The sequence below is a fragment of the Oryctolagus cuniculus genome, chromosome 21 (genome assembly GCF_964237555.1).
Source record: "Oryctolagus cuniculus chromosome 21, mOryCun1.1, whole genome shotgun sequence".
Classification (NCBI taxonomy): domain Eukaryota; kingdom Metazoa; phylum Chordata; class Mammalia; order Lagomorpha; family Leporidae; genus Oryctolagus; species Oryctolagus cuniculus.
In genome coordinates, this window is record NC_091452.1 from 25,546,691 (window position 1) to 25,572,307 (window position 25,617).

At 51.5% G+C, this 25,617-nt stretch overlaps 1 protein-coding gene and 1 pseudogene across 14 annotated transcripts in view; one reads left to right on the top strand and one right to left on the bottom strand.

The window, feature by feature from the left end:
* LOC108178662 (immunoglobulin lambda-1 light chain) overlaps window positions 1–25,617 on the top strand; it is a 353,981-nt gene that overhangs the window by 265,718 nt on the left and 62,646 nt on the right. The window contains exons 1-2 of one of the 14 annotated variants that reach the window (XM_070065865.1): window positions 13,260–13,361; window positions 13,504–13,801. The exons of 12 other annotated variants lie outside the window; for them this stretch is intronic. In XM_070065865.1, the coding sequence (XP_069921966.1) occupies window positions 13,316–13,361; window positions 13,504–13,801 (344 nt within the window). In that variant the 5' untranslated portion in view covers window positions 13,260–13,315. Of the gene's footprint in view, window positions 1–13,259; window positions 13,362–13,503; window positions 13,802–25,617 lie in introns of those variants that run through there. One more of the 14 variants, XM_070065867.1, reaches the window with a different exon arrangement.
* LOC127484779 (U2 spliceosomal RNA) lies at window positions 15,937–16,023 on the bottom strand (annotated as a pseudogene).

Sequence of the window (25,617 nt, forward strand, 5' to 3'; positions counted from 1 at the left end):
CATGTCTACAACATCAGCTGTGATCTACGGGTGTGGACACAGAGAGGAGACCAGCACAGACCTGTGACCCGAGACACCACACACAGATAGAAAGGACTGAACCAGAAAATGCAGGAGTTGAGGATGAAGCTGATCCACTCAGGAGAGCAGTGGTGGATGTGGAAATCCTCCCTGTGATTCCCTCACTCCTGGGTCCACAGCTGCACCCCAAGCCTCAGGCGTATGACCTCATCTCTGAGTTTGAGAAGAAGCAGGCCCGGCACTAATGCTATAGTTTCCTCCATCCACACGTGTCTCACACAGCTGTCCCACGTCATAAAGTCTCACTCCTCTTCTACCTCTGCCCCAGCCCTGAGACCAGATTCCCCTATGGAGCACAATCTACGCAATACTAGCTTGCATTGAGCACCACGGTCCTCAGGGCAGACTGTGCACCTGGGGAGGCAGAGGAACCTCTTATCCTGGAGGAATCCTGAGATGAGAGAAGGTACCCTGAGAGGAGGAAAAGGGACCTGTGCACCTGTTCTGAGCTGGGAGCTCCCGCAGAGAGCAGGGGAGGGAGCAGAGCAGGGGTTTCCATCCTCTCCACTCCGCTGCCCTCCCTGAGCTTTGGGACCCTTCATGAGTGTCCATCAGGGGGCAGCATTGACCTGGATTTGGGGAAGCTCATTGCTGGGGTTCACCCTGTCCTTGGTGAGAGATCTGACTTCTCCAAGGAGAAGGAAGGAAGCAGGAGTTTCGGCTGCAGGTTTGGCACCACGGCCTCCCTGACCATCTCGGGGCTGCAGCCTGAGGACAAAGCCGACTATTGCTGCAGCTCATACACGAATACTTACACTCTCCACAGTGGTACAAGTGCATAGGGAAGTGAGGCAAAACCTGCCCTGAGCCCACAGCTCCCTCCCTGCTCTACGATGCTTCCCTCCCCTCCCCTGTGTGCAGAGGGGCTGCAGGCACCCTGACCTTGACCTCCAATTCTAGCTTCTCTCCACATGGTCTCCAGAGAGATACTCTTTCATGGTCACTGAGTGTGGATGTCTTCCTGTTTGTCTCATTGGACCCTGAGCAGGTGGCCGTGCTCTGCCCTCCCCAGGCTGTGAGGGCACTGGCAGGTGCCCGGGGTCATGGAAGGAAGAGGTTGTGGGGACCCCCTCTTCTGCAGCAGCAACGCTGCTGACCTCAGCTTGCCCCTGGCCCAGCACTGCCCCATTCAGGCCCCATTGGGAATTCCACAGGGCTCTTAGGTGTCCTTACTGCAGACCTGAGATTGGGCTTTCTCAGCTCAGAGCAGTTGCCGCTGGTCTGTTGGTCCCAATATTGTGCATTTTGTTTACTTTTTCCGGTGTCCCTGCCTGTACTGTGCACTTTGCAAGGTTCTGTACTTCCCTAGTGAGGCTGCGGAATAGCACACTCAGCTGCCTGCTCACAAACTCTCAATGCAAACTACACTCACACACTTGGTGCATTTTCCCTGCAGACTCAAAGGCGGTGAATGAAGACATCACCTGTGCTGCGTGAACAGGATCCCACACCATGGAGCAAGCGTGAGAACTGGCTCTGAGGCTGCGTCTTGCATTTGAGCATCAGGGAAGCAAAAGAGACAAATGCTCAGATCAGATCTCCAGGGAGGAGCTCGTGCTTTGGTGTAGCAGATAGAAGCCATCGCTTGCAATGCCAGCATCACACATGAGCACCAGTTCCAGTCCCAGCTACTCCACTTCTGATCTGGCTCAACGCTACAGCACCTGGGAAAACAGAGGAAGATGGCACAAGTACTTGGGTCTGTGTTCCCACGTGGGAGACCAGAAGAATCTCCTGGAGCTTCGCTTTGAATCAGGCCAGGCTTGGCTTTTGTGGCCATGTGGGGAGTGAACCAGCAGAAGGAAGATCACTCTCTCTCTCTTGCTCTCCTGTTCACTCTTGTTCTGTTTGTAATTCTGTCTTTCAGCTACCAAATAAATGAGCTATCAATGCATCTCAAGGATCTAGAAAAAATATAGCAAACCAAATCCAAAACTAGTAGCAGAAGAGAAATAATTAAAATTAGAGAAGAAATCAACAGAAATGAATAAAAAAAACCATTACAAAAGATCAGCAAAACAAAGAGCTGTTTTTTTGTTTTTTGAAAAAATAAACAAAATTGACATACCATTGACCAAACTTACTAAAAAAAGGAGAGAGAAGACCCAAATCAATAAAATCAGAGATGAAAAAGGGAATTAACAACAGACACCACAGAAATAAAATGAGTCATCAGAAATTACTACAAAGAGATGTATGCCAGCAAACTGGGAAATCTATCAGAAATGGATAGATTCCTGGACACATGCAACCTACCTAAATTGAACCATGAAGACATAGAAAACCTAAACAGACCCATAAACAAATCAGAAAATGAATCAGTAATAAAGGCCCTCCCAAAAGAAAAGCCCAGGACCCGATGGATTCACTGCTGAATTCTACAAGACATTTAAAGAATAACTAACTCCAATTCTTCTCAAACTATTCAAAACTATTGAAAGAGAGGGACTCCTCCAAAATTCTTTCTATGAAGCCAGCATCACCTTAATTCCTAAACCTGAAAAAGATGCAGCATTGAAAGAGAATTAAAGACCAATTTCCCTGATGAACATAGATCCAAAAATCCTCAATAAAATTCTAGCCAATAGAATACAACAACACATCAGAAAGCTCATCTAACTAGACCAAGTGGGATTTATCCCTGGTATGCAGGGATGTTTCAACACTCGCAAATCAATCAATGTGATACACCACATTAACAAACTGCAGAAGAAAAAACCATATGATTATCTCAGTAGATGCAGAGAAAGCATTCGATAAAATACAACATCCTTTCATTATGAAAACTCTAAGCAAATTGGGTGTAGAAGGAATATTCCTCAACATAATCAAGACAATTTATGAAAAACCCACAGCCAGCATCATATTGAATGGGGAAAAGTTGGAAGCATTTCCACTGAGATCTGGTAGCAGACAGGTATGCCCACTCTCACCATGGCTATTCAATATAGTACTGGAAGTTTTAGCCAGAGTCATTAGGCAAGAAAAAGAAATTAAAGGGATAAAAATTGGGAAGGAAGAAGTCAAACTATCCCTCTTTGCAGATGATATGATTCTTTACTTAGAGGATCCAAAGAACTCTACTAAGAGACTATTAGAATTCACAGAAGAGTTTGGCAAAATAGCAGGATACAAAATCAATGCACAAAAATCAACAGTCTTTGTATACACAGGGAATGCCACGGCTGAGAAAGATCTTCTAAGATCAATACCATTCACAATAGCTACAAAAACAATCAAATACCTTGGAATAAACTTAACCAAGGATGTCAAAGATCTCTATGATGAGAATTACAAAATCTTAAAGAAAGAAATAGGAGAGGATACCAAAAATGGAAAAATCTTCCATGCTTGTGGATCGGAAGAATCAATATCATCAAAATGTCCATTCTCCCAAAAGCAATTTATATATTCAATGCGATACCAATCAAAATACCAAAGACATTCTTCTCAGATCTGGAAAAAATGATGCCTAAATTCATATGGAGACACAGGAGACCTCGAATAGCTAAAGCAATATTGTATAACAAAAACAAAGATTTCAAGACTTACTACAGGGCAGTTATAATCAAAACAGCATGGTACTGGTACAGAAACAGATGGAGAGACTAATGGAACAGAATAGAAACACCAGAAATCAATCAAATATCTACAGCCAACTTATATTTGATCAAGGATCTAAAACCAATTCCTGGAGCAAGGACAGTCTATTCAACAAATGGTGCTGGGAAAACTGGATTTCCACATGCAGAAGCATGAAGCAAGACCCCTACCTTACACATTAAGCAAAAATTCACTCAACATGGATTAAAGATCTAAGCCTACAACCCAACACCATCAAATTATTAGAGAACATTGGAGAAACCCTGCAAGATATAGACACAGGCAAAGACTTCTTGGAAAAGACCCCAGAGGAAGGTAGTCAAAGCCAGAATTAACAATTGGGATTACATCAAATTGAGAAGTTTCTGGACTGCAAAAAAAAAAAAAAAAAAATTCAGGAAAGTGAAAAGGCAACCGAAAGAATGGGAGAAAATATTTACAAACTATGCAACTGATAAAGGATTAGTAAGCAGAATCTACAAAGAGATCAAGAAACTCCACCACAACAAAACAAATAATCCACTTAAGAGATGGGCCAAGGTCCTAAATAGACATTTTTCAAAGAGGAAATCCAAATGGCCAATGTACACATGAAAAAATGTTCAGGATCACTAACCATCAGGGAAATGCAAATCAAAACCACTATGAGGTTCCACCTCACCCCAGTTAGAATGGCTTTCATACAGAAATCAACAAGCAACAGATGCTGGCGAGGATGTGGGGAAAAGGCACACTAATCCACTGTTGGTGGGAAGGCATGCTGGTAAAGCCACTATGGAAGTCAGTTTGGAGATTCCTCAGAAACCTGAATATAGCCGTAGCACATGACCCAGCCATTCCACTCTTTGGAATTTACCCAAGGGAGATTAAATTGATAAATAAAAGAGTTGTCTGCCTCTCAATGTTTTTTGCAGCTCAATTCACAATAACTAAGACATGGAATCAACCTAAATGCCCATCAACAGTAGGCTGGATAAAGAAATTATGGGAAATGTACACTATAGAACACTATACAGCAGTAAAAAAAAGTGAAATCTGGTCATTTGCAACAAAATGGAGGAATCTGGAAAACATCATGCTGAGTGAAATAAGCCAGTTGCAAAGGGACAAATGTCATATGTTCTCACTGATCTGTGAAAACTAACTGAGCGCCTAAAAGGAAACTTGTAGAAGTGAAACAGACACTATGATAAACAATAACTTGATCAGCCCTTGTCCTGACTGTCAAGGAACAACTTACTACGTTATTCCTTTTAGTGTTTTTTTGTTCTACTTAATACCATTGGTTGAACTCTTTAACAAACAATTATTCTTAGGTGTTTAAATTTATCTGAAAAGTGATCTCTGTTATATATGAGTGGGAATAGGAGAGGGAGGAGATGTACAGTTTGGCACATGCTCACTCGGAGTTACCCCTAATGGTAGAGCTAGAAACTTGCCAGGGGATTCCAAATCAATCCCATCAAGGTGGCATGTACCAATGCCATATTACTAGTCAAAGTGATCAGTTTCAGTTCATAATTGATCATAATGATAGGATTAAGTATCAAAGGGATCACATAAACAAGACTAGTGTCTGCTAATAATAACTGATAGAATTAAAGAGCAGAGAACGATCCAACATGGGAAGCAGGCCACACAGCAGTCTCATAGAATGGCAGATGTCCAAAACAGGACTCTGGCCTCAGCATCAGCCCTTAAAGCGTTCGGATCTGGCTAAAAAGCCAATGAGAGTTTCTCAGGGATGAAAAGCCAAGACACTCTGGCAAAAAATAATAACCTAGATGAAAGATCTCTGTGAGTGAGATCCCAGCAGTAAGAACGGGCCATCAAAGAAGGAGGTACCTTTCTCTGAAGGGAGGAGATAACTTCCACTTTGATTATGGCCTTGTCTAAATAAGGTCGGAGTTGGCAAACTCAAGAGGCTTCCATAGCCTTGGCGCTCATGACAAGAGACTTGGGTGATTACTGACGTCATAAATAAGAGTGTCAATTGTTAAATCAACAACGGGAGTCACTGTACACTTGCTCCCCATGTAGGATCTCTGTCCTTAATGTGTTGTAGTATGTGAATAAACGGTAAAACTACTACTCAAACAGTACTTTATACTTTGCGTATCTGTGTGGGTGCAAATTGTTGAAATCTTTACTTAGTATATACCAAGTTGATCTTCTGCATAGAAAGATAACTAAAAATGAATCGATGAAGAATGGGATGGGAGAGGGAGTGGGAGATGGGATGGTTGCTGGTGGGAGGGAGGTTATGGGAGGGGAAAGCCACTATAATCCAAAAGTTGTACTTTTAAAATTTATATTTACTAAATAAAAGTTAAAAAAGCAAAGTATATACACAAGAAAATGAAAAAAAAAAGAGCCTGAAAAAAAAAAAGCGAGGCTCCTGGCAAAGTGCTGGAGTTGATTTAGCTTATACTTAGCATCAATTCACCTGTTTCCTTTGCTCATTTTTTTTGTTTTGACGTGATCCTATAGCATCTCGCATGTTATTAAAGCATACAAGAATCTAATAAATTCGTTCAAAATGAGGCCCCATGGATTTCTGTTGAAGGGTCTCTTGGTTGTCTTAAGATTGTTGCTTTTAGTAATAAAGCTGCTATAAACATTGTATAAAGTTAAAAAAAATTCTGCCTTTCAAATAATGAATAACTACTGTTTAACAATCACGGGGCGTGCACATCTGTGGCTGGCAGTGCTCTCTCTGCCTGGTGGTCCCGAGGCGTCACAGAGATCTACAAGGCCTTCCTCTCAGCAACAGCTCTGGGGACCCCAGGATGCACGTGGCTGTGTCGCGCTCACGTCTGACACTCACTGAGTGTCTGATCCTGCGCACTGAGTTTACTGAAGCTACTGCAGCATTGGCTCACTTCTCCCTATGTCTCTTCTACTGAGACCTGATTACAGGTGTCCTGTGCCACTTGACCATCTCACTGGGCCATGGTTATTTTCCTGGTACTTGTTGGAGAATGCATATCTTCTTGCTTTCATCTCTGTGTCTTTTGTATTAGTGTTTATCAGTGGACCTTCGATGTGAGCCCTCCACAATGTCCACTCTTAGGAGGGCACCATCTCCAGGACCCTCACACACATGCTCCTTTACGCATGTATGCTATGTTTTCATGCCTGCAGGGTGGGTTCTTACCTCTGCTGCACCTGTGGAATCTCATCACACATGCGCTGCTGGGGCTGCATCTTTCACATCTGAAAATCAAAATAAAGGAGAGGCAATAATCCTGTCTGGTTTCTCTTCCTTCTCTCGTGAAAAGTTCTCTGAGAAGCTTAGCAGAATAGTAATCCTGACATTCCCAGAGTCTATTCTGGCCACATCTGACTCAGAAAGCATGTTCCAGGCTTTCAAATAAATATGCCAAAAAAATGCACAGACAGAAGGGGGTGGAGACTGGTGAGTGTGTGCAAACCAATTGTTTGCACACAACCTGGGCCACTCACCTGGTTAAAAACTTGAGAAGGCAGGGGCTGTGTCAAGTGCACATGGGATCCCTAGGTTGGAAATCACCCTTGCAGAGTGGATCTGAATCATGGTTTGTTGGCTGAATGTTCTCCAGTGTCTGTCTCGGCTGTAGCAGCTGCTAACCCCCAGTGGGCCCTGTGTGTGCAGACAGGAAGAGCAAAAGCTAGACCCAGCCTCATGGTGCTAAGAAGTCCTGATCCCACCTCCCTGGACTCCACAGCCCAGTGACAGACGGATCCTATCTGCTCGTTCTCCAAAGGGCATGTTCAGATCTTCACAGGTCATTGGATTCCCACAGTGCCTGGGCCCTAAGCAGGTAGGGGCCACACTAAGCAGGGGTCAAGCAGGTGATTAATCAGGAATCATAGACCTGAGCAGCAGGTACTGAATCCCCACCTGGACCTGAGACGCTGCTGAGCCTCCCTCATCCTATGTGGAGCCACCAGGGGGCAGCAAAGACTTAGCAGGCACAGCCACCTGGGCAGGGCTTGCCTTGGGCACCTGGGGGATCCCAGCCTGCAGGGAAGCTCAGGGACCAGGACCTGAGTCCTTGAGGACAAGAGGTCATTGTTCAACAGCATCATCCTTGACACTCTACAACGCAGGTCTCCCTCTTGTAAAGATCGTGCAATTTTAGGATCGGTACAAATACACACATTTCCCATACCACCTGTTCTCCATACCAACTGAGCCAAAAATTTATGACTATCAAATATTTCTCAATCTCCCAATCCACTTCTGCCTCTTGGGCATGCTGGGGATACCAAGGCACACAACATTTCACCTGCTGGTCCCAGGAGACATGGCACATGTTGGGACCTTTAAACACACAATGTGACCTTGGCCATGGAGGGGTTGGTTTCCTTTAGACCCTACAAACCAGGTAGCTTGTTGTGGGGCAGTGACTTGCCTGAGTCTATACCTCTGAGGGTCTCCTGCAGACTGGGGTCAGGAGAGGCAGACTGATCCCCTCTGAGCTCTGCCAGGCAGCCCAGGAGCAAGGCCAGGACGTAGTGTGGGGGACAATGTCGGCCTAGACCAGGCGACAGCAGGGGAAGGAGTGCGCAGGGCTTGGTCAGGGTCCACAGGGCCCTTCTCTCTGCACCTGGGCTGAGCCCTGCTCAGGAAACCACAGGCTCCTAGGCAGCAGCCCAAAGCCCAGCTGATTTGCATTTGGGGCTGCTCTCAGCAGCCAGGGGATAAGAAAGGCCTGGGAGGAGCCCAGCCCAGCCTGAGCCTCAGGAAAGCAGCTCAGGGGCGCCTCTGCCATGGCCTGCACCCTTGTCCTCCTGGGCCTCTTCACTCACTGCACGGATGCTGTCCCAGGGCCTCCACCCTGCCCAGCCCAGGACTCTGATACCTGCTTGGCCTCACTCTGAGCTCAGCAGAGTCCTACTGTGGGGTTGGGGGGCACAGCACTCTAGAATCTGCTGCCTGGGGAGGGAAGGGGTGGAGACACCACATCTCAGTGCCTGTGGACATCTGGGAGTCCAAGGGGCTGCCCCTGCTCATTGCTTCTAAGGCTCCATCCCCTAGCCCAGCCCATGGCTACTGAGGCTGAGAAGGATGGGAGGGGCAGCCTGTGGGACCAAAAATCCGTGGAGTTGACCAGCCCAGGATTACACGGAACTCTCTGGAAGGCCTGTGATCCTAGAGCCCATCTCCCCCTTCCTCTCCCTCGTGCTGACTCAGCCAGCCTCAGTGCAGGTGAACTTGGGACAGACGGTCTCCCTCACATGCACTGCAGATACACTGAGCAGAAGTTATGCTTCCTGGTACCAGCAGAAGCCAGGCCAGGCCCCTGTGCTGCTCATCTACAGGGATACCAGTCGGCCCTCAGGGGTCCCTGACCGCTTCTCTGGCTCCAGCTCAGGGAACACGGCCACCCTGACCATCAGCGGGGCCCAGGCCGGGGACGAGGCTGACTACTACTGTGCTACAGACGATGGCAGTGGCAGCAGCTATCAGTGACTCACAGTGGCACAGATAGATGGGGCCAAGGAACAAGAACCTCCCGGTGCAGGCCTGCCTCTCCCTCTCACCACCCTCTGAGCAATAACTTTGACCTCAGTCTCAGCTCACTCAGATGGGTTCTCACCACAGCCCCAGCAGCAGGAGAAGCAGTTTAGATTCCACTGGAAGCCCGGTTTCCTGGAGAAAGAGTTCATGGTCAACCCTGGCATCTCCTCACTGCAGTCCAGGCCCTGCTCTGCCTGTCTGAGGCCAGGGGCATCGGCTCTGCAGGAGAAGCAGGTGTGAGCGTGGACCAGAACCAAGCTTTTCTCAAAGTGCATGGATTCCATGGAAAATGACTTGGCCTTGGTACCAACTCCTTGAATTTGCCTGGAGGTTCCTGTACGGGGTCCACCATAAACACACTATTTCTGTTCCCATCACAAATGCTTCTATTCTGTTAAGGCTGCAGGATCTCAGGGCGCAAACAGCAGGGAGCTGACACCACTGCCACACACGTGACACAGCCCTTCCCTGCTCCTGATGTTTGCTTTGTGGCAACTTCCCCATGTGTGACCCACACAACTGCAGACTCCATGGAGTCCATGAGGGTCAAAGCCTCCTTGGTGGTGGGGCTGCCGGTACCAACCCGTCCTTTATGCTGACGGGCCTGCCTAGAATGCAGGAAACTACCAACCTCCCCGCTTCTGATTAGGGGAGGACCAGGCACCTGTGTTTGATTCTCCACTCCCTGAGTGCAGGACTCTCTCCTGACCATTCCACAGTGCCTGCCCCATGTGGCATCGGCTCCATGACCACGATGTGACAGACACCTGGGTGTTCCAATGTGCAGGTGGCCCACACCCTCAAGGACCATGTGATGATAAAGAAGGGAGAGTAAGGAGGCCGAGGGATGGAATGGAGATGTCCACTGACACCCACTCCACGGGGGCGCGCTCACTGCCCATGCCCCTCCTCCCTGAAAGGAAGACAGAAGAGCTCACAGGTGCATCCTGCACACCTGCACCCACTTCCCTCTGACTGACAGCTCCCCCTGGGTCACAGACCCTGCAAACGGGACCATGACCTGATGGGATCTGCAGACACCTGCTTCTACCACAGGACCTACTGATGGCCCAGCCACTCATTTCAATGGATGGAAAGTCAGGCACTTACACGTCTCCTTCAGCTCTGTGGCAGTGACTTTGAAGATGAGGGGGGAGGAGGAGGAGGAGGAGGAGGAGGTTTGAGTCTGGCAAATCCACCATGTGATGAGGTTGGTGGAGAAGAACTCTGTCTCTTCTTCCAGCCCTGGGGCACAGAGGGACATGGAGAAGTCCAGGGTGCAATGAATTCAACCAATCACAGGGGGTTACCCGGGCTGGGGACCCTAGTGTCATATCCCACACACATCACAAGGACAAAACTCATCACACACGTGCCCAGGGCCAGAGCACAGAATAAACAGACACTTAACTGCCAATCACAAACAAAGAGGAGTAAGGGGAGGCTGGTGTTGAAAGGCTACATGCTCTCAGGAGAGGAGCAGGAAGCACAGTGTTTATCCAGGGGGCTTGAGGAAGAGGAATGGGAGGGCGGGCATGAGTGACAGATGGTTCCTCCAGAACAGGAAGACTCTCATGGCTGGTGACAGCCTGGTGATGCCACCACACTGTTGGGACAGAGTCAGGGCAGGGAGGAGGCCTGGGTCCTGGCCACAGCCTGCCCTTGTCCTGGCTGATGCAGGCATCTGGGGAAGGAACCAGAAGGCTGAATATCTCAGAAATATCTGCCTCTCTTTCTATATCACTCTGGCTTTCAAATAAACAAACTTTTAAAAAATGATCAAGTTTATGACGGCACTGGAAGGGTTTTAGTGGCTGAAGATGGAATTCTGAGGACTGCTGAGAGAGCTGCAGACATGGGCACTCCTGGCCTCTGGGGCATCCAGCGTCAGGTGTTCAGCCAAGAGGCTGTGTCCTGTAGGAAGCATGGGGTCCCTGAGTCATAGGGAGCAGGAGACGCCCAGTCCCACCAAGGGGTGGGCTTGGCCAGTGCAGAAGTCCTCACACCCAAAACGCTGAGAGGTGTGGGGGAAGCAACAAGACAGGGACAGTGACATTGGCAATGATGACATCAGTGCATGGTGGAGACTAGGGCCACACAGTTCCAGACAGCAATGCTGCCCCATTGGGGTGGGGGGAGCCTCAGTCTGGGGCCTGAGCACACAGGAGCCTGGCCCCCATAGGGTCTCCCACAGCGGCCCCCCTGAGTCTCAGAGCAGAAAGCTAAGGTCGCAGTTGGGTCTCATTTGTTCTCACACAGACACAGCCCTGGGGAGGGCGCAGCACCCCAGGAAGCACTGATGGACACTGCACCTGCTCTGAGCCCTGCACACACGGATGCCACCTCTCTGGGCTGGGCTGGGCTGGGATGGCAGGGGCACAGCTGCTACAGAAGGAGGCTGGACTCCCTGTCCTCCCCTCTCAGGAGACAGGGGCTTTGCTGGGAACCTGGGTGCAGAAAAGCCCTGGCTGAGAATCTCCTCCACCAGCAGGGGGCAGCAGAGCTGCAGGCAGAAGCCCCAGCCAGGCAGGGGGCTGCCCAGGGGGAGCCTGAGAAGGAGGCCAGTCCCCAGACAGCAACAGGTGTCCAAGGTCAGGATTGCGAGTGGAGGTCAGCAACATCCGTCCCATCCCCAGGGCGTGCAAGGACCCTATTCTGAGGTCAGGCTCACACAGGGCCAGCCCAGGACAGGCTCAGCGAGGGCCACACCTGAGAAAAGCACTGAAGGACCTGGTCCCTGGGCACAGTGTGGGCAGGTCCAGCTGAGTGAGGCTCACAGGGATCCCACTCCTTGTCTGGGGCACCAGGAGGGAGCACGGGGCGGGACACCAGGGCTCCCGGGGCCTGGCTCTTTCCCCCCAGGGCAGGGCCTCAGCCTGTTGCCCACTCTCAGGGCCATGAAGCTCACTGGCCAACAGGGGTCCTGGGGCTGATATCTCTGCCTGGACACTCTCAGAGCTGCCCTGACCCTCCTCTCCTTGCCTCTTCTTCCCTGCAGCTCATTTGTATCAGCGTTCAGTCCTTGAGCCCAGGTGCAATCTCAGGTTGGGGAGAGGACAGGTGGAGCTGGTCCCTGGGTACAGCACCCACAGCTCCTGTAGGGGACTCTGCAGAGGGAGGTTGACTCTCCCTGCCTCTGGCCACCGCTCTGACCATACAACTGGCCTGGCTGCAGTGACAGAACCCTCCCTTAGGGACCCCTGACCTCCTACCCTTCAGAGCTCTGCCCCGGGCAAAGACCATGACCTTGATGTTCACACAGAGGGTACAATGCCTGCAGTTGGTTTCCCTGTCAGGACTAGGTCTCTCACCTTTGGAAATATTTAATGTAAAGTCCCTGAGAGAATGGGGATGGAGCTGTGGTGCAGCAGGCTGAGCCACCATCTGCAACACGGCATGCCATGGGGATGCCAGTTCCAGGCCTGGCTGCTCCACTTCTGATCCAGCTCCCTGCCTGTGCACCTGGGGAAGCAGTGGAAGATGGCCCGGCTGCTTGGACCCCATCCACCAATGTGGGAGACCCAGGCGGAGCTCCAGGTTCCTTGCTTTGGCCTGGCCCAGCACCAGCAATTCTGGGCATTTGGGGAGTGAACCAGCTAACAGAAGACTCTGTCTCTCACCTCTCTTATTCTTCTTTTCATAACTCTGCTTTTCAAATAAATAAATATATAAAATGTGAAAATTAAATTAAATGTTCCTGAGAGGAAACCATCACAAATTCCCAGCATCCGTCGCTGGTCTAACATTAATGGGGGTGCAGTCACAGAAGGGGGCAAACCCCACGAGGAAATGAGACTAGAAGCCATGAGAAGACCACAGAAGCAGTGGGGCAGGAATTTGGGGCAGTGGTTAGGATGCCACCTGGGCCACAGGCAATCCATATCTGATAGGCTGAGTCGAGTGCCGATGTCGCTTCTGATCCCAGCTTTCTGCTACTGCACTCGCGGGGCACATCTGGGAGCAGCAGGTGATGACTCAAGTGTGTGGGTCCCTGCCTGTCCTGTAGGAGACAGAGGAATTTGCATAAACCCCACCATCCCTGCCCCACAGCCTGAGAGGGAATAAGAGAGGCCTGGGGAGCCCAGCTGTGCTGTGAGCTCTGGAGGCAGCGCTGGGCGACTCACCATGGCCTGGACCCCTCTCCTGCTCCCCCTCCTCACTCTCTGCACAGGTGCGTCCACCATGGCCCTGCCCCCAGCTTCCAATCCAAGGGACCTGGCCTGTACCTGCTGCAAACCTGACCTCAGCCTCAGAGCAACTCTTTGGGATTGGATCCCTGGTCTTCAAATCCCCACTCTTTCTCTCTCTTGCAGGCTGCGTGGCCTCCTATGAGCTGACACAGCTGCCATCAGTGTCAGTGTCCCTGGGACAGACGGCCAGGATCACCTGTGGGGGAAACAGCATTGGAAGTAAAGCAGTGCATTGGTACCAGCAGAAGCCGGGCCTGGCCCCTGGGCTGCTCATCTATAATGATGACGAGCGGCCCTCAGGAGTCCCTGACCGCTTCTCTGGCTCTAACTCAGGGGACACGGCCACCCTGACCATCAGCGGGGCCCAGGCCGGGGACGAGGCTGACTATTACTGCCAGCTGTGGGACAGCAGTGCTGGAGCTCACAGTGACCCAGGCAGATGGGGAAGTGAGACACAAACCATCACCATTTGGGGCACACTCTCCCTGCAGCCCCAGGAGGATGGGGACAAAGCCATAAGCAGGTCAGGCCCTGCTGGCCCAGGTCTCAGACCCCAGGCAGGCTCTGCAGAGGCTGGGTCAGGCCTAGGGTCTGGGGTGACAGCACCAGGCTGTGCTGCTGTGGTCTGGGTAGAAATTGGGGAAAGAGGCCCTGAGTGGAAGGACACACAGAGGAGACACCCATTGCTGGCTCTGGGGCCTGGGTCTCCATGTGTGTGGGGTCTGCTCCCAGCCCAGGGCCTCCACTCACTCTCAGGGTTCCTGGAAGATGCCCAAGTTGCCCAGGTCATCCCCAGCTCCCATGGCCCCTGGGTTTATAGAGAAGTTCCTGGCAGGGGGTGCTGGAGACCTGCTCTGCAGAGCTGCCCTTCCCACCCTGCTGCTGGAGTCCCTGGGAGCTACAGCACTGCCCACACCTGCGACTGACCTGGGCTGCCGAGCACCCCCCAGCAAGGCCAAGCTCCACTCAGAGTTGGCTCAGGTGCAGGACCTGCCTGAGACCATAGAGCCAATTCCCTGTCTTAGGGGCGGGTGACGAGGAAGGACCTCCCAGCTGCAGCCTCCAGTCCAGCACGTGCAGGGGCCCAGTGTCCTCCCACACTTCCCCCCAGAGAATACATCCCAATGGCCATCTGCATGCAGTCCTCCCTTAGAGTTTTATTCCTGGGACATTCAAAGTGCAAGCTATGTAGAAGGACGGGAAGGGAAATGGGGGAGGGAGTGGTTAGGCAGAGACACGCCTCTGGACCTGTGCCCTTCTCACTGACTGATGAGCAGGGAAGGTGGGAAATAAACCGTGAGGCTGAGAAACAACCCCGAAGATATCTGGGAGCAACTGTGCTGGGGACCCACACAAGCAAACAATCACATACAGGTAAACAGACATGCCAACACTCACACACATGCGCAAACACACCAGCAACATTAACACGTGGAAACACACAAACAGAAATGTATATGTGTGCACATACAAACAGACACAGAACAGAACAAACAGGCGGACACCCACACAATGAAACATATATATGCAGAAATACACACACATAGGCAAATACACATACCTAGATATACACACACAGGAACACACAAAAGCAAATACACATATGCAAACAGACACACACGCAAACACGCAAATGCAAACACAGACACAGAGACATATGGAAACACACACATGCAGACATATGCAAACACTTAAACATAAATGGGAACACATGTGATGTAATCAACACATATGCAAACACACATGCAAAGAATCAGGAACACACATGGAAACAAACACACACATGCAAACTCAGGCTAGCAAAGACACACACGTAAACTCACACACATATGCAAGCACACATACACACGCAACCACACACATAAACAGGGCTAACTGCCCCTGTTCCTACACTCGGAGTGGTGACAGTCTCACAGAAGGCATCAGGGTCACCAGTCAGAGGAGTCTGCTCAGTACTGGGGAAGCTCAGACGCAGACTCAAATCTCTTTGCGTACCCTGCAGTCAAGGGCAAGAGCCCAGGGGGACCAACCTGTCCAAGCAACTTTACTGAACCAACAATGACTGAAAGAAAAACGGGGACAAATAGAAAAACACCATGGGCCCAAAGAGGGCAAGTCCAAACTGCAGATACTCATCAAAACCACTGCAAAACAGCAGCAAACTCTAGCCACAGCAAAGCAGAAAAGATGATCCACACCATGTGGCCCCAAAATGTGCAGACTGCATCATACTAGACCTGGACAGGAAATCAGTGCTTGCACCTGCAGCCCCGGTGATGCTGGGGGAGAGTTGATTCCTCCGATACACGGAAACGGGGAAGAGACAACACTGAACTAGACAGAATTTCTAGCAAGGACCCTGGAGAGCCTGGGACAAGGTACAGTCTATGCAAACTGATGGATCAGAGTCGGAAGTTAAAGAGGCACGACTTTGAAGACACAGCGGGACCAGCAAGCAGAATGAAACTCACAGTATCTACAAAGCAGGAATAGAAAACAGCGAGCTACAGGGCCACTTCATGCAATTTAAGTGGTGCTTTCAGAATCGCTTGATGGGAGAGGTGGGAAAGTGGATAGATTAAGAATTTAAACTGATAAGAACAGATACTATACTTTTTCTTAGCCAAAAGGCTGAGAATCGATAGGAACAAGAATTTTATAATGAAAACAGGTGATACAAATGCAGTGAAAGCCATAAACACAGAGTTCTTGGAGGCAGCAGCTCTGAGAACAACAGCCAGGCAGAGAGCAGCCCCGCCCAGCCCAGGCCCCCTGCTGCAGCAGCCTGCAGAGCCCTGTGGGGGGGCAGCAGAGAGCAAGCCCTGGGACACACCAGGGGCAGATACAAGCAGAAATTGATCCTGGAGAGGTATGAGGGTCTACACACACACAAGTGAAAATACGGGCTCTGGGAAGCCCAGGACACACACAGCACCAGGTGAGGACCCCACAGCCTCAGCCTGCACTGCAAAGCAGCTGCCCCACACAGAGCACAGCACTGGGCAGCGACCATGACCCTGAGATCTCACCACGGCCTTGGAGCCTGCAATGGGTCTCCCAGCCAGGACTGGATTTCTCACTATTAAAAATTATTAATCTTAAAGATTCCTGAGAAAAACCAAAATCACACAACACACACGTCTGTTATGGGATGAGGGTGAAGGGAGCAAACCCCTCATGGGAAGTGAGACAGAGGCTGTGATGAGTCCACAAGGACAAGCAGTTGGGGCAGGCATTTGGCGCTGTGGTTAGGATGCCACTCGGGACACAAGAATCCCACGTCTGACTGCCTGGTTGTGGTGCAGATTCCACTCCTCATTCCAGCTTCCTGCTGAGGTGCACCCGGGGAGCCCACAGGTGCTGGCTCAAGGAGTTGAGTCCCTGCCACTCAAGCTGGGGACCCAGCACGTGGCTACAGACTGGCCCAGCACTGGCTTTTGTGTGCATTTTTGGATTGAACTGGTGGATGGAAGATTATCTTGTCTGTCTCCCTCTCAAATAAAATGAAAATGATTAAAATCTTTTAAAAATTAGGCTGGTGCTGTGTCACAGCAGGGTAAATCAAAGGCCTGAAGCACTGGCATCTGATATGGGTGCTGGTTATAGTCCTGGCTGCTTCTCTTCTGAACCAGCTCTCTGCTATGGCCTGGGATAGCAGTAGAAGATGGCCCAAGTCCCTGGGCCCTTGCACCCACGTAGGAGACCCGGAAGAAGCTCCTAGCTCCTACCTTTGGTTCTGCACAGCTCCGGCCATTGGGGCCATCTGGTGAGTAAACCAGTAGGTGTAAGACCTCTCTCTCTCTTTCCCTCCTCTCTCTGTAACTCTGTCTTTCAAATAAATGAAAATAATTAATAAATAAAATAAAATCTTTCAAATATTAAATACATAGAATATTTATTAAAAAAGCATGTGGATGTTTAAGAAGCATATTATCTTATGTGAAATAAATCTAAATCCTAGAGAAAGGCAATGGAAAGTGCAGTGGGACAGAAGTGCACTGGGGACCAGGGTGCACCTGCTGCTGAGTAAGGGGCTGACCGTGACCTCTCAGAAGCACCCAGCCCAGACCATGGCCAGGCTGATGAAAGAGACACAGCCTGCTGAGGTGGGCCCATGACACAGTAAGGCTGGGGGTGGTGGGAGGCTGTGGTCCATGGTCAGAAGTGCACCTAGCTGTGGTCAGGGGCCTCCGAGGTCAAGGAGAATATCCTGAGCAGAGAGGCAGATCAGAGGAAGCTCCAGGCCCCTCCTTTCTCCTTATGCCCTGTTTTGCCTGCACAGGAGCAGACACTGAGCTCTGCTCTGTGCAGAGTCCCGGGGGAGGGAATTTGCATAAACACTACCATCCTTGCCCCACTGGCCTGAGAGGGAATAAGAGAGGCCTGGGGCAGCCAGCTGTGCTGTGAGCTCTGGAGGCAGCGCTGGGCGACTCCACCATGGCCTGGACCCCTCTCCTGCTCCCCCTCCTCACTCTCTGCACAGGTGCGGCCACCCTGGCCCTGCTGCCAGGCTCAACCACACAGCCCCTAACCTTGTCCCTGCCCTGATCCAGAAGCACAGCCCAAGACAGATTCAGAGACAACACTCTGGAATGGGTCCATCCTCTGATCAGCCCCTCTCTTCCCTCTCTTGCAGGTTCCATGGCCTCCTATGAGCTGACACAGCTGCCATCAGTGTCAGTGTCCCTGGGACAGACGGCCAGGATCACCTGTGGGGGAGATAGCATTGGAAGTTATGCTGTGAGCTGGTACCAGCAGAAGCCAGGACTGGCCCCTGTGCTGCTCATCTACAGGGATAGCAACCGGCCCTCAGGGATCCCTGACCACTTCTCTGGCTCCAACTCGGGGAACACGGCCACCCTGACCATCAGCGGGGCCCAGGCCGGGGACGAGGCTGACTATTAGTGTCAGGTGTGGGATGATAACAATGAAGAGCACAGTGACACCGGCAGACAGGGAAGTAAGACATAAACCCTGTCCCCATCTGGGGCACACTCTCCCTGCAGCCTCAGCAGGACTGGGGACAAAGTCAAGAGCAGGTCAGGCCCAACTCACACAGGTCTGAGACCCCCATGCTGCCCTGTCTACCCAGTCCCAAGGCTGGCTTTGCAGAAGCTGGGTCAGGGCTGGGTCAGGGTTAGAGCACCAGGCTGTGGTGCTGTGGTCAGGTGGGGAGTGGGGAAAGAGGCCCTGAGTGGAAGAACACACAGAGGAGTCACCCATTGCTGGGTGTGGGGCCAGAGTCACTGTGTGTGGGGTCTGCTGCCAATCCAGGGCGTCCAGTCTGGCCTCCAGATCCTGGAGGATGCCCTGAGCTGCCCCAGTGTGGCCCCAGCTCCCAATGCCCATGGGTCCTGAACACAGAAGCTCCGTGCAGGGGACGATGTACATAGGCTCATCAGGCTGCCCCTCCCACCCCTCTGCTGGGAGTCCCTGGGAGCCACAGTGCTGCTCCCACATAGATTGACCTGGGCTGCAGAGCTCCCCTGCCCCAGCAAGGCCAGGCCCCACTCAGAGGGAAGCCCAGGTCCAGGACCTGCCTGAGACCAAGGCGCCAAGTCCCTGTCTCCAGGCCCGGTGACCTGGAGGGGTGTCCCGGGGGAGCCTCTAGTGTAGCCACAGCAGGCACCCGGTGTCCTGCTACACTGCCTTACGGTGGAAACTTCCCCATCGCCTGCAGCATGCAGTGTTTCCTCTGGGACTCTTCTTCCTGGGAAGCCCAGTGTTACAGAGTCTGCACAGAGGGGAGAGAAGTCACCGAGACAGACCTGCAGTCTGCAATCTCCCTGAGATTCATGGGCTTCCTTGTGGGAAAAGAGGCCTGAAGTTGAGAAACGAACCAACCAAAGTCGTGTCATAACACACTGGGAAGGCTCACACACACACACACACACACATACAGACACACGTGTACACACATACAATTACACAAACACACATACACGTACCTTCACATGTGTACACACAATTGCACACACACATACACATACCCACATATGTGTACACTCATACAATTACACAAACACACACATACACATCAACAATCACACACACGAACACATGCACATGCCTACATATGTGTTCACACACAATTACACACATGAACACACACGTGTACACAATTACATACACACACCCACATACATGTACGCACATAAAATTAAACAAACATGAACACACACATACATGTACACACATACATTACACGAACACACACGCATACTCACATATGTGTACACACATACAATTACACATACACATACCCACATACGTGGGCACACATACAATTAAACAAACACACTTATAGATGCACATCTACACGTGTACACTTGTATGTACCCACATGCACACGCAACCATACACAGATACACACATTTGTCACATATACATACACAAATTCATGTACAACCCTCTGCATACACACATAGATAAACATTTACTCACCTGTACCCATCCATATTCACACAGAAACACATGCACAGATACACATAAACACATATACACACACAGAAACATGCACACACACATACGCACACAGAAACAGAAACATGTGCACATACACTCAGGTACATTCGTACATGCACAGATACATATACCCATACAAACACAAGTAAACATACAGGCATACACACATGTGCACATATACACACATGTAACACACAGACACCCATGTGCACACACACAGAGCACAGTGCCTGTCCCTACAGTCTGAGCAGAAAGTGCCCTGTGGATGCTGCTGAGCTCCAGAAAGGCTGAGCCTCAGTGCTGGGGACAAAGAGCTGAGGCCAACTCTGCTCCTGTCCATGCTGGAAATTGTTCAGGTCGTTGAGAAAGGATCAAATGAATTCAAGTCAACTTTACTGATTCTGAGAACAAAGAGAAAAACATAAAATAGGATTTAAAGGGTCGGCGCTGATGCGTAGCAGGTGAAGTCACCTCCTGCAGTGCCAGCATCCTATACGGGTGCCAATTTGAGTCCCGGCTGCTCCACTTCCCGTCCAGTTCTCTGCTATGGCCTGGGAAAGCAGTAGAAGCTGGGCCCCTTCAGCTCTGTGATAATGACAATGTAATGAGGTGGGAGGAGGAGGAAGAGGCATGAGTCTGGCAGATCCCCCACCTGATGAGGTGGTGCCGAAGACTCACATCCCCTGTTCCAGCCCCAGGGCACTGGGGACATGGAGGAGTCCAGAGTGCACATAAGTGAACCAATCCCAGGGGGTTACCCAGGCAGGGACCCTAGTGTCACATCCCATGCACGTCACACACATGCCCAAAGCCAGAGCACAGAATAAAGGGACCACAACTACCATTTACAGCTAAGAAGTAAGGGAGGATGGTGTTAAAAGGCCATGTTGTCTCAGAACAGGAGCAGGAAGCACAGTGTCTATGCAGATGCCTCAAGGAAGAGGAACAGGAGGGAGGGCATGCGTAGCAGATGGCTTTCCAGCACTAGAAGAATCTCATGGTTGGCGACAACCTACTAATGCCACCATGTCCTTGTGACAGATGCGGGGCAGGGGGTGGTGGTGGGAGGCAGGCCTGCATTCTGGCTTCAGCCTGGCCTTGTCCTGCTATTGCAGGCATTTGATGAAAGAACCAAAAGAATGAATCTCACTTATTCTCCGTCTCTCTTTCTATATCACTTTACTGTGGGGAGCAATCCGGACTAGACTAAGTTACTGGAATTAAGACTTATTCTATGCATCTGCTCTCCCACAATATGGCGCTGGGAGAGAAGAAAACAGCTTCTACACAGCTGCCTCCAGTTCAGCCAATAAACTGTAGGACTTGCTCCTGATTGGAGGAGAGCAGCGTACTCGGCGTGTGGGCAGCCGAGTTGGGATTGGCAGAGGAGGACTATAAAGGAGGAGAGAGACGGCATGCACGAGGAACATCTAAGGGGAACATCTAAGGGGAACACCTGTGCAGCCCCCGAGAGAGCCGGCCGGCGGTGTGCCGCTCCCCTGCGGAAGTGGGGAATGTGGCAGGGGGAACCGCCCTTCCACGGAGGTGGAAGGGTCGTTAGCCAACCCGGGAAGGACCAGCAGCAAACCCGGGAAGGATAGTAGCCAACCCGGGAAGAACCAGCAGCAAACCCGGGGAGGGCCGAACAGACGAAAGAACAGCACAGGGTCATGTGTCGTTCCTCCATGAAGAGGGGGAGCGACATAATGGTGCCGTGACTCGGATATGAAGCCTAGGCAGGGTTTGGTGTCGTTCCTCCACGAAGAGGGGGAGCGACACTTTACCTTTCAAATAAATAAATCTTTTAAAAATGATCAAGTTTATGAAGGCACAGAAGGGCTGGGAGAGTGGGGCCTCAGCTGGCACAGAGCCAGGCTGGACTCCCTGTCCAAACCTTTCAGCACACAGGAGCTTGGAGGGAGCTGGTGCAGGCAGCTCCTGCTATGAGCTGTTCCTCCAGCAGGGGGCAGCAGAGCTGCAGGCAGAAGCAGCAGCCTTGGGGCAGCCTGGGGCTGCCCAGGAGAGCCTGAGGAGGCAGCCAGCCCCAGGGAGCAGCAGGTGTCCAAGGTGAGAGTTAGGAGTCCATTCCTGACACTGCATCCCATCCCCAGGGCATGCAAGGGCCCTGTTCTGAGGTCAGGCTCACACAGGGCCAGCAAGGACACTGGCAGGGGCCCGGGCACAGCGAGAGCCTCACAGGAAAACGCATGGGAGAAGCCTGGTCGCAGGGCTCAGTGTGAGCTGCTCCTGCAGAGCTGAGATTCATAGGCAGATCTCTCTGTGGCTGAGGGGCACGAGGAGGGAGCACAGGGTGGGAGGAGAGAGCTCCCAGGGGTGGCTGCTTCCCCCAGATCTGTGTCTCGGCCACCTGCCCACTCTCAAGGCCATGTCCCTACAGTCTCCTGCCAAGGTGCACCCTTTGAGGCATCCAGGTGATGGCTCAAGTGTTTAGGTCCCTGTCCTTCACATAGGAGACCTGGCCCCTGGCAAACACCAGCCCAGGACTAGTTGTGGGCATTTCTGGAGTGAACCAGTGGATAGAAGATCTATCTCTGTGTTCCTCTCTGCCTTTCAAATAGAATGAAAATAATTTTTTTAAGATTTATTTTTATCTCTTTGAAAGAGTTACAGAGAGAGTTAAACAGAGGAGAGGTCTTCTATCCACTCGTACACTTCCCAAATGGCTGCAACGGCTGGAGCTGAGCCAATCTCAAGCCGGGAGATTCTTCTGGGTCCCCACATGGATGCAATGGACCAAGCACATGGGCCACCCTCTGCTGCTTTACCAGGCGCTTTAGTACGGATTGGCTCAGAAGTGGAGCAGGCGGAATCGAACTGGAGCCCATATAGGATTCCAGCGCTGCAGGTCGGGACTTTATCTGCTGCAAAACAGAGCTGGCCCCAAAAATAATTCTTTGAACAAAATATATCACTACAAACAAAAAAAATTCATGTGCCCTTTAATAAAGTTTCACACAAGATATAATTTTTATACCTTCACAGACAGGAAATGGCAACCAGGCTAGGGACGAAGGTGCACTGGGGCCCATGGAGGAGATGGAGGAGGAAGAAGGAACTGAGTACACATTGCACCTGCTGCTGACCAGGTGCTGTCACTGACTTCTCACTGTGTCCCCACCCAGCCCGTGGCCAGGCTGCTGGAAGTTCACAGCCCTGCTGAGCAGTGCCCAGACTGACCCAGGGCATGAAGTTTGCGGTAGAGGTCCTGTTGTTAGACCTGGATAGCTACTGCAGTTGAGGGACTCAGAGCTGTGGCTCCCCACTTCACCAGACCCTGTTCTCCCCCCACAGATGCCAAGACTGAGCCCTGCTCAGTGCGCAGCTCAAGGGAGGAGAGAATTTGCATAAATCCAACCACCCTCTGCCCCACAGGCCTGAGAGGGAATAAGAGAGCCCTGGGGCAGCCAGCTGTGCTGTGAGCTCTTGAGCCAGCACTGGGTGACTCCACCATGGCCTGGACCCCTCTCCTGCTCCCCCTCCTCATTCTCTGCACAGGTGCGGCCACCCTGGCCCTGACCCCAGGCTCAACCTCACAGCCTCTAACCTGGACCTGCCCTGACTCCTGAATTCAGCCCAAGACAGCCTCAGAGGCGGGTCTCCTGGGAATGGGTCCTTGCTTAGCCACTCTCTTCCCTCTCTTGCAGGCTGCATGGCCTCCTATGAGCTGACACAGCTGCCATCAGTGTCAATGTCCCTGGGACAGACGGCCAGGATCACCTGTGGGGGAAACAGCATTGGAAGTTATGCTGTGAGCTGGTACCAGCGGAAGCCTGGCCTGGACCCTGGTTGCTCATCTATAGTAATAGAAACCAGCCCTCAGAGGTCCCTGACCGCTTCTCTGGCTCCAACTTGGGGAACTTGGCCACCCTGACCATCAGCGGGGCCTAGGCGGGGGATGAGGCTGACTACTACTGCCAGGTGTGGGATTATGGCAGTCATCAAGCTCACAGTGACACAGGCAGACGGGGAAGTGAGACACAAACCAAATCTCTCTCTGGGCACGCACACCCAGCAGTCCCAGGAGGACTGGGGACAAAGCCAAGAGCAGGTCAGGCCCAGCTCACCCAGATTTGAGACCACCAGGCTGGCTATGGAGAGGCTGGGTCAGTGCTGGGGTCAGGGCTGGCAGCACCAGGCTGTCCCACTGTGGTCTGGGTGGGAGGTAGGGAAAGAGGCCCTGAGTGGAAGGACACACAGGGAGATAGAAACACCCACTGCTGGTTGTGGGCCTGGGTCTCCTCGTGTGTGGGGTCTGCCCCCAGCCCAGGGCCTCTGTTCACACCACACACACTAGCGAGCACACACTCACACACACACACACACACACACACAGGGCACACTGCACCTTTCCTACCTCAGAGCGATGAGAGCCTCATGGAAGGCATCAGGGTGCCCAGTCGGAGGAGCTGCTCAACAGGGCTCAGACCCAGGATAGGAGCCACAGACTCAAGTCTGTGCATGTCCCCTGCAGCCAAGGGCAACAGTCGGGAGGACGAAACTACATCCAAGCAGCATTGCTGGACCAACAATGACTGAGAGGAACATGGGGACAGGCTGAAGAATGTCACAGCCCCAGGAGGACAAATTCAAGCTGCAGAAATTCATTCAGAATTGCTGCAAAGCAGCGGGAAACTCTGAGCTACTGCAAACAGAACAGGTGATCCTGCACTGTGGCCCCAGAATGCAGACACCAGCACTCTAGACTCGTAGAGAAATCCAGTGCTCACCGGGCAGCCCAGTGATCCTGGACATAGAGCTGATTCATATGTTACATGGAGAAAGGGAAGAGATAGCACTGAACAAATTGAATTTCTAGTAAGGAAGCTTGGGAAGCATGAAATAAAATAGTCTGAACAATTGATAGATTGGAGTCTGAAAACAGAGAGGCACGACCTTGAAGACACAGCAAGTGTTCAGAATACACTCGGGGCCTGTGCGGTGGCTTAGCGATAAAGCCGCCACCTGCAGTGCCAGCATCCCATATGGGAGCCGGTTGGAGTCCCTGCTGCTCCACTTCGATCCAGCTCTCTGCTATGGCCTGGGAAAGCAGTAGAAGATGGCCCAATGCTTGGGCACCTGCACCCGCATAGGAGAACCAGAGGAAGCTCCTGACTCCTGGCTTTGGATCAGCTCAGCTCTGGCTGGCACTACAACTCAGACCAATCTTCCTAAACTCTCCCCATCATGCAGTACAGGGAAAACGTGGCACATTCTGAGGGTCCAGGAACTTCCTAGTAACAACAAACAGCAACACCCCAGAGAGACTGCAGGTCAATCACCTCTGTGAAGACTGTTGTAATGAAAGAAAGCCTCAATAAGCCCCTTGCAGAGGGTGAGCAGAGGGAACCCCATGAGCGTGTGGTGTTGTCCAGGATGTAATGCAGGCTGCCCATCTGGCATCACTAATGCAGAACCCAGGTTCACAGAAGACAGGACACGGCCCGTGGGCCTCTCCTGGGCTCAGCCAGTGTCCCCAGGAGGCACACACAGCACTGGTATGTGCAGTCCTGTGAGAGCGTCAGGATGGAGAGGGGCTGGGAGCAGATAGGCCACAGGGAGCTTCCACAAGGACTCTGCTCACTACACCCAGCCCTGAGGATTCTCATGGACACTGCTGAAGGCTGGGGCTCCCGGGGCTCTGAGTATCCAGGGCACAGAGGCCATGACACTGACATAGAAACTGCATTCAAATCTGAGAGGAGATGAGGACAGATTTGGCAAGAGGGATGGGCAAGGTCACACACTGGAGAG